This window comes from Pipistrellus hanaki (assembly GCF_964339955.1).
Source record: "Pipistrellus hanaki genome assembly, chromosome: 1".
Lineage (NCBI taxonomy): Eukaryota > Metazoa > Chordata > Mammalia > Chiroptera > Vespertilionidae > Pipistrellus > Pipistrellus hanaki.
Window position 1 is genome coordinate 124,229,710 of NC_140503.1, and position 9,604 is coordinate 124,239,313.

Genomic DNA, 9,604 nt, shown 5'->3' on the forward strand with positions numbered 1-9,604 from the left:
GGCTGGGAGCAGCCAGGCCTGGAGCAGCCGGGTCTGGTGTGGCCAGGCCCAGAGCAGCAGCTGCCAGGCTGGGAGCAGCCAGGCCCAGAGCAGCTGGGTCTGGTGTGGCCAGGCCCGGAGCAGCAGCAGCCAAGTCCAGAGGAACTAGGTCGGGAGCGGCAGTGACCAGACATGGTGCAGCTGGTTGTGGAACGAACCAGAGCAACAGAGGCCAGGCCCGGAGCAGCCAGGCCTGGAACAGCTCGCTCCTTGCCTGCCCCTGCCCCACGGCTGCCTCTCAGACATGGCTGGAAACTTTTGCCGGAACTTGAGGGTCTGCTGAATCAAGTGATGAAGGCTTAGATCTAGATGTGTTGAGTTAGTATAGGGCTGGGGTGTTGATCTGTGAGTGCCTTGGGTGGGGCCTGGATGAGGCTGGTTGACCTATTTGGAAATGTCTTTTGTGTGAAATGTATCATTGGGCATGTGGAGGTATTATTTATATGAGAAAATGCTAAGTAACTGATTTACTATCTGAAAAGGGATTTACTATCTGGGAAAGGGAGGGAGGAAGAGACTGAACATAAACTGCACCTATGGATGGGGAGGGGCGGAGGGTGGGGTGGGAACCTGGTGGAGGGGGGAAGAAATGAGGAACCTTTGTAATAATATGAACAATAAAGATTGATTTAAAAAAAAAACAACAAAAAAACAAAAAAAAAAAACTAGAATCTGATCCTGTACACTGCTCTAAACATTCTCATGTCTGCATGCCTTTAACCCTCATTTAAGACTTACGAGGTAAATTCTATTAACTCCAGCCCCAATTTATTACTGTATTATTATTACTTTTTAAAATAATTATTTATTGTTGAAAGTATTATATATGTCCCCTTTTTTTCCCTTTGACCCCATCCAGCCCCCTCCCCCCACACACACCTTACTTCCTTTTCACTACGTAGTTAAAAATCCTCATTAATGTTTAGTATAGAAAAGGAAATATTCTGTGTTCAAATACTAGTGAAGTTTTTGCCTCCTGTCTGGATCTTGAGTGCTGCTACATCCTGTCTAATAATCCTATCTAATAAAATAGTAATATAAAAATTGGCCATCACTCCAACAATTAAGATGGCTGCCCCATGTGGTCAAAGATGGCTGCCCTCATGTGGACACAAGATGGCTGCCACAAGATGGCTGGCGGGGAGGGCAGTTGTGGGCAATCAGGCCAGCAGAGGGGCAGTTGGGAGGGACAAGGCCTATAGGGTAGGACAGTTGGGGGGGACCAGGCCTGCAGGGGAGGGTAGTTAGGGTTGACAAGGCCTGCAGAGGAGAGCAGTTGAGGGAAACCAAGCCTGTAGGGGAGGGCAGTTGGGGGGGACCATGTCCGCAGGGGAGAACAGTTGGGGGTGACCAGGCCATCAGGGGATGGCAGTAAGAGGTGACCAGGCCGGCAGGAAGCAGTTAGGTTGGTCAGGCTGGTAGGGGAGTGGTTAGGGGGTGATCAGGCTGGCAGGCAGAAGCAGTTAGGGGCAATCAGGTAGGCAGGCAGGCGAGCAGTTGGGAACCAGCAGTCCTGGATTGTGAGAGGAATCTCATATTGGAGAGGGTGCAGGCTGGGCTGAGGGGCAGCCTCCCCTACCGCCCCTGTGCATGAATTTCGGGCTCTGGGCCTCTAGTCATTTTAATAAACATGGGTGGGAGGTGCCACTACTGATGTCATATGTTATTTACAAGCAGTTACCTCAACTTTACCTGCTTTTTTATATATATAAATTTTTATCTAAGTACTGCACATTTTACAGAGTTCTGTTATTCACTTTCCTGTCTATTAATGCAATTCGCTGCCTCCCCAGTGCCAAATAGTGCCTTTTTACTATTCAACTTTTTAAAAATAGTATGTTTATTAAAGCTGGGGACAGTGAAACCAGGGCGGGCTTAGGACAGAAGAAGCAAGGAGAGAGAGAGAACATAGGTGGGGCTGCTTTGGCTCTAGAAACGTTATGGGGGAAAGTGAGCCAAGGTGGGACTGCTGTCAACTCACTAAAAAGTCAGAGTAAAGGGGGCCTTGGAGACAGATTCTGGGGATGAGTTGTGGCTGTCCATTGCTCCCCTGAATGCAAGTTTCATGGGGACTTGCATGAGTTCAGGAGAAAGAAAATTCACCAGAAAAGTAGGCATGCCCCTAGGAGAACTCACTCAACTTCATTTTTAAATTAAGCTTGAATGTGTGTGTTCTTTCTTTCCTTTCTTTTATAAGCAAAAAATATGTTGTGAGCAGTAGGTATATGAAATGTGGGTAATTAATGTTACAAATATATAATGTTATATATCAATTATATATCAAAAAAGCTTGAAACAATAAAAGTATAAAAAACTTCCAAATATTTTCAGGATATGATTTTGAAATGTGAAATAATGTTTTCAGTTTTCCTTCTGGAGACATAATACTATAATGATACAATATTTTTTAATTAAGTTCAAAAATTTTACAGATACCTTCTCTAGAAGTATTTGTGTAAAAATAATATTAGTGCCTATTTGTTGATACTTAATTTGTTCAATGTGCTTTGCTAAGATATATGCATCAACACACACATTTTCCTTCCAGATTATCCTCCCAATAATCTCTTAAGAGAGATATTAACTTTCTTATTTTGAAGATATGAAAACTGAGGCTCAAAGAGAGTAAATAACTTATCCTATATAATAAAAGGCTAATATACAAATATACAAATCAACCCAACAGTGGGATGACTGGTCACTATGATGCACACTGACCACCAGGGGGCAGACGCTCAAGGAGGAGTTGCCCACTGGTGGTCAGTGTGCTCCCACAGGGGGAGCACTGCTCAGCCAGAAGCTGGGCTCACAGCTGGTGAGCACAAGGGTGGTGGTAGGAGCCTCTTCTGCCTCCACAGCATTGCTAAGGACCCCTCAGGGGACACTGTGAGAGGGCACAGGCCAGCCTGAGGAACCCCCACCCCCACCCCCAGTGCACGAATGTCATGCACTGGGCCTCTAGTCTAACATAATAAGCCTGGAATGACAGGTTCCTAATCTCCATACCTAGTGAGAACAAATCTGTAGCTCTAAGGTCCCTTGAGTCCTAACTTACTGTATGATTGATTCAGAAAGATATGGCTCATTCAGAATCTAAGTGAGACATAAAGGGTCATTTTTCAGTTTCCCACTAAATCCCAATGTTTCCAATCATAGATGACAACCCCACTGCCTAGAATTAAAAACCCACATCACAACAAATTTAGTAAGTGCTTCCTACACAGTCCTTATTCATAGTCTCAGTGATTTAATTTCTAAATTATAGCTTGGCTGTTATGCATAAAATATAGTCTTGGAAAATATAACAATTATAGTTTTTTAATAAACTAGATACAAAATTATTGTATTTATTGTAGAAAACAGATCAATGAATATTTACTAATAAGACTGGCATGACACCTCTCACTGAATCCTAGAAAATTCTATCCTAATAAATACTCATTAATGAATGAGTCAAAGAAAATGGCATTAGTGTAATCACAGAAACAGCTCAAAATGGTCCTATCCTGTTTAACAAGATACCGAGTTATTTCTCAGAGATAACAGACCAGCTCAAACCAATGCTTGTGCAGAGGAGAGAACTTTGACCTCCAGCTGCTGCACCAGGAACCTCTCCCCAAAAAGAAAGGTCAGGGAAGGTCAAGGGTTCATTGTACAGGAAGATCCCGTGCTGACGACCCTTTAACATAATTGGCCAAGTTCCAAGGCCTTCCAATTAAAACTTGCCCCATCAGCACTTTTGTTGTATTCCTCCAATCCCTTAAAAGCCCTTAGTGCAGTCCAATGAGCAAGACGGATTTGAGGCACTATTGAGTCTCCCATGTTCTCAGTTGGCACCTTCTCAATCAATAATTATTTCCTTAATCCATGTTCTGGTGTTCTGAAATCATATATATTGATTTCAGAGAGGAAGGGAGAGAGAGAGAGAGAGAGAGAGAGAGAGAGAGAGAGAGAGAGAGAGAGAAAGAAACATCAATGGTGAGAGAAAATCATTTATTGGCTGCCTCCTGCACACCCCCCTCTCCCCGACTGAGGATCAAGCCCACAACCCAGGAATGTGCCCTTGACAGAAATTGAACCCAGGACCCTTCATTCTGCAGGCAGATGCTCTATCCACTAAGCCAAAACAGCTAGGGCTGAATTTTGGCCTTTTGAAGCATCAGGCACACAAACTTGGGTTTAGTAACATTAGGTGTGCTAAATTTTCACTGCTCAATTTTAAATAAGAAAAACATTGTTTCCCTTTTTGCCTCTTCAAGAACACATAGTTTTGGTGTACCCCAAGGCTCAAAGAGACTTTTTTTTTGTATGCTCATTTCCTTAGGTTGTCTCACCAAGTCTCCCAGCTCTAGATCCATCATTGTGCCAATCACTCCCAAGTTGATATAGCCAGTCTCGACCTCTTTTTTTAACTTAAGAAGAGTAGTTAGATGGCACCAAAAATATGCCTCTTTGGTATCAGGATTCCCCCCCCCCCCCCCCCCAGCTAATTATTTTGAGAAATTGCATACACAGGAGAAGCTCTAAAAACAGCAAAGATTGCCCTTTTGTAAGAGAAATTTACATATAAAAAGGAAACCTTCAATTTTAGGGTCTCCTTCTCTGTACCAGGAAGAGAAGGATGACTAGATCACAGGAAGAGGACTTATCAGCGGAGAAAGCACTGACTTAAATCTGCATGGCAATCCTTGCCTCAGTTTATTACACTTTCCCTGCTAACCTCCACCTTTTTAAAAATCTTCCAAAATTGTTATTACTATTTATTATTATTGTTATCGTTCAATACATTAATTGATAACATGCATTCTACAGGGGACAGCCAATGCTAAACCCTGAAACAATTTGTTGAAATTTTTCTTTTATGTTTACATTAATTCATTAATCTGGGCCTTTGGCTATAAGATTATTTTTATTTTTATTTTTTAAAATAACTCTTTATTATTGAAAGTATTGCATATGTCTCCCTTTTTTTCCCCATTAGCCTCCTTCACCCTTTCTCCCCCATAACATCTTCTTTTGTCTTTAGCTGGGCTGGGCTGAATTTTGACCTTTTGAAGCATCAGGCACACAAACTTGGATTTGGTAACATTAGGTATGCTAAATTAGGTGTGGGGATGCTATTTAAGGTGGTGGCTTTAGCTACTTCAGGGATTTCCTTAGTTTTGTTAGGCATCTTCCATGTATACAGGAAGTATATATGTTATTAAACTTCTGTTTTTCTCCTGTTAATCTTTTATTATGGGGTGTAGGTAGTGGGGGGTGCTCAGCCAAGATCCTAAAAGAGTCAAAAAAATTATTTCCTCCCCTACAACCCTTGTTTTCCCCATTTCAGCCCTTCTCTCATAATCTATAATCAAAACAGCAACCAGAGAAATCCTACTGAAAGATTAGTTACACCCCCCTCGTGGTTGTGCATCATGCACTGAGTTTTGAGAGGTCATGGGTTCAATTCCCAGTCAGGGCACATGCCTGGGTTGCAGGCTTGATCCCTGGTAGGGAGCCTGTGGGAGGCAGCCAATCAATGTTTCTCCCTCCCTTCCTCTCTTTCTAAAAGAATTCAAAACATATCTTTAAAAAAAATTTTTTTTTTTTTTAAAGATTAGTCAGATCATGTGATTCCTTTACTCCAATGCCCTCATGGCTTCCCATCTGTGGCAGTGTGATTTAAAATAAATAGATATTTAGGTATTTGTGCTTCCAGCTCCCAATACTCTTGTAATTTCCTAAACAAGAACAATGGGGACTTGTTTTGTTATATTCGGTCTTTGGTCCTCATTCCTAAATAGCTTCAGCATGGAAAAGGTGAACGAGGTATTTTGTCGTTCATAACAAACACTCTTCAACTCACCTGAGCTTGTTAGTGAGGTGACTTTTGGAAAGACCTTGAGGATGGGGGCAATTATCAGAGGAACCAGCCACCATAAGAAGGTTGAACCTTTCAATCCCACGCCCCACTTTTCAATTCCAGAAAGGCGGTAGAGGATGAATTAATCACCAAGAGGGAATGATTTACTCAATCTTCCCTACATAATGAAGCTTCCATAGAATCCCTAATGTAAGGAGTTTAGAGAGCTTACAGTTGGTCAACAATAACATATCCATGCCCTAGCCAATTTGGTTCAGTGGATAGAGCGTCAGCCTGCAGACTGAAAGGTCCCAGGTTCAATTTCAGTCAAGGTTGTGGGCTCAATCCCCAGTAGAGGGTGTGCAGGAGTCAGCCAATAAATGATTCTCTCATCTTTGATGTTTCTATCTCTCTCTCTTCCTTTCTCTCTGAAATAAATAAAAATATATTTTTAAAATTAAAAAAAAAAAGAACGTATTCATGTGCAGAGAGGGTGGTACACCTCAAACTCCACAGGGACAGAAGCTCCTGTGCCAGAGAACCTTCTGGACCTCGCCTTATGTGTCTTTTCATCTGGCTATTCCTATGTATCCTTTAGTATTCTTTCTGATAAGCAAATAATCCAGTAAGAAAACTTGTTTCCTGATTTATGTGAGCTGTTCCAGCACATTAATCAAACCTGTGGAAGGGGTCATGGAAACCTCCAATTTATAGCTGGTGGTCAGAAGCATAGCTGACAACCTGGGCTTGCAATTGGCATCTGAAGACGAAGAAGAAAGGCAGTCCTGTGGGACTGAGACCCTAACCTGCGGGATCTGATGCCACCTCCAGGTAGCCAGTGTCAGAATTGAACTAAACTGTAGAACACCCAGTCAGGGTCCACTGAGAACTTGGAGAATTGCTTGGTGGTATTGAAAAAACACATTGTATTGTTACTGTTATAATTGGCTAGTTATTATTAACAGGAAAGGGGCAAAAGGCCAGACATTATAAGCATGGCCATCAGGGCAGCTTTACTAGGAAGCTGCAACTTCGCCCTCTCCAAGGAACCACTGGCCCATGCCCTGCAGATCACTGCGGGGAGGGGCCCAACAAAGGAAAGATGAACACATGGGCAGTAGGTTGGGATGAGGTAGGGAAAATGCTTGCCTGTCACTCTAGCCTGGAACAAAGACAATTGACAAGAGGGGGTGGAGCCCTGCAAGCACATAGAATTTGAGAGAGTTGAAATTCTCAGACAGAAAAAAAAAAAATTGGCTCTCTCTTGTTCCCCTGGCTTTTGCTCCTGTTTCCTTGCACTTGCCCGTGTTCCCTCCATAGCCACGTGGCCCTAGAAACCCCGCATGTAACTGGGAACACGAGCTAAGGTAGTCTGATGCTGAACTGGACTGTGGGAATATGGAACAGAAATTCTGGGCAACAGTTCTAATCCTCGCTCTGCTGAAGCCACATCTGGGCTTCTTCCATGGTTATAATTGGCTAGTTATTATTAATAGGAAATGATTCTCCTATTAATAGGAGGGAGAGGGGACCTTGGAAACTCAGGGATTTCATCCCATGCAAATAAATACCACTCATTGTCCTGTGCAAGTTTCACAAAATTCCTTTCCCCCTGACATCACAAGAAGTCCACCTCCTCCGGCAACCGGTGGGACACAGGGAGCCCCCCACTGAAAACAGAATCATCTCATTCAAAGTCAAAGCTGAAGTCCTTTCAGTAATCTGGGATCCACACCATCTGGTCCCAGCCTCTTACCTCTGCCCTCACCGCCACTGCTCTTCCCTCACTCTGCTCCAGACACACTGACCTCCTCGATGGTCCCAGAATACCCAGGCCCACTCCTTCCCACTTCCTGCCCTCTGTCTGGAACACTCTGTCCCAACATATCCGCATGGTTCCCTCCCAAGCCAGCAGTCTTCACCTCAATGTCATCTCCGCCAAATCTTCTTTGACCACGTATCTGAGAGTACACACTACACTCAATTCCTGCTGTTTCTTCTTTAGCAGTTACCACCATTATCTAACTTACTTATTATATAGTTTGCTTGTTTGTCATTGGTTTCCTAAATGGAGTGTGAACTTCACAAAGGCAGGCCTTTTGTCCATGGGGAGACTGCTGTCTCCCAGGGCCTAACTCTGCCTTAATCCCAGGACTGCAGTCAGTACAGGAGCCTAGCTCACTCACACACACACTCATACCAACCAGGGCACCGGCACCCTGTCCCAGCGCTGTGGGTGATGGGAAATGAACATGCCCATCAGTGGCTCCTTTGTTCAGGCAACATGCACTCACTGAGCACCTGGCATCGTCCGTCTGTCCACCGAGCCCAGCAGGTGCGTTTTGTGGGAGAACTACCCACCACAGAATGCCAGGGAGTCCAGGGCAGGGTGTCCTTCCTATCAGTAAACAGCTGGAACAGGTTAGACACTGTGAGCCGAGGGTGCTTACAGCACTACCGCCTACCTGTGCCTTTCGCAACCACCCATAAACCAGGTCCCGCCTGCAGCCTGACTCATCCAAACAAGCACACCCACTTACACAGCTGAGCTGGGAGGACTGACCTGGCAGCGCTGTCTCCCTCACTGGATCAGCCTCCAGGTTTGGGTGGCCAGTACAGCGCGCTCTCGCTCGCTCTCTCTCTCTCTCTCCCTTTTGTGAGAGGGGCTAGGCCATCTGACACCATGTGGCCCTTGTCTTAGAGAATTGTAAGTATTCTCATAGCGGGTAACCTATTGACGGCCACCTGCCGATTTAAAAAAAGAAAAAAATATATATATTTCCCCAGAAACATCAGCTCTGCATCAACCAAACAAACAAAACTGTTAGGAGAGGAGGCAAAAAGATGTGAAGGATAAAAACTAAAAAAAAAAAAAAAAAAAAAAAAAAAAAAAAAAAAAAAAAAAAGGATCAGAGAATAACAGATGGAGCTTTATATAAGGTGCTCGTCTAAACACATTAACCAGGTGGGCTCATTACACGCTCACCGCGAGCCAGGCAGCAGACAGACCCCGCTCATCGCCACCAGGCGGCGCTCCTTCCCATGGGGGACCGGGGCTTAGGGGAGTCATTGGCCCAACCCCCGGGCCCTGCGGGAGGGTCGTCAGGATTGAAGCCAGGCGGTCTGGCTCCGCAGCCCGCGTTAGATTTAAGAAACCAACACACAGCCCCGAGGCGGGCGGGGCCGGGGCAGCGGCCGTGGCCCCGGCGGCGGGGCGCAGTCACCTGGGGCTGGTCTGGAATTGCTGGATGGCGGACTCGAGGTTCTCCAGGTTCTTCCAGCACTCCTCGACCTCGGATGTGTCCACCCAGTTCTCCATCAGAGCCCAGGAGCTTGCCGTTGGGGGGCGCGCCTCCTGCGCCATTCCCGCTGGAGGGTCTGGGAGGCCAGAGCCGGCGTCCGTTGCCATGGCGACTCCTAGGCAACCGGCGGGCGTGGGAATTGTTGGGCGGGTGGGGGGGTTGAAGGGGGAAGAAGGTGTAGAGGGGGCGGCTGGATGGCCTCTGGAGTCGCCTCCGGGCGACTTCCGCTGCCCGCCACCCTCGGGGCTTTCCCACAAGGCGCTGCCTTCCGTGGACGCCCCCGAGCCAGGCCATCGCGGAAATATAATCTCACCTCCACAACTCTCCTTGCCTTCTCTCCCCCTGAGGCTGGGAGCTCAGCCTGTGGGCGGGTTCTACAACACCTATAGTTGGTGGGCCCTTGCTTTCCTGGCCTCTG

General features: G+C 45.7%; 1 protein-coding gene across 1 annotated transcript in view; it reads right to left on the reverse strand.

Annotated features, from left to right (window-relative positions):
* The window catches only part of LOC311620869 (uncharacterized protein C10orf67, mitochondrial), a gene marked incomplete at both ends in the record, with an annotated part of 148,116 nt that extends 138,823 nt beyond the window's left edge, over window positions 1-9,293 (reverse strand). The window contains one exon of the mRNA XM_084880559.1: window positions 9,109-9,293. Coding sequence (XP_084736685.1) covers window positions 9,109-9,293 — 185 coding nt within the window. The remainder of the gene's footprint in view (window positions 1-9,108) is intronic.
* Between the last annotated feature and the right edge of the window lie 311 nt (window positions 9,294-9,604).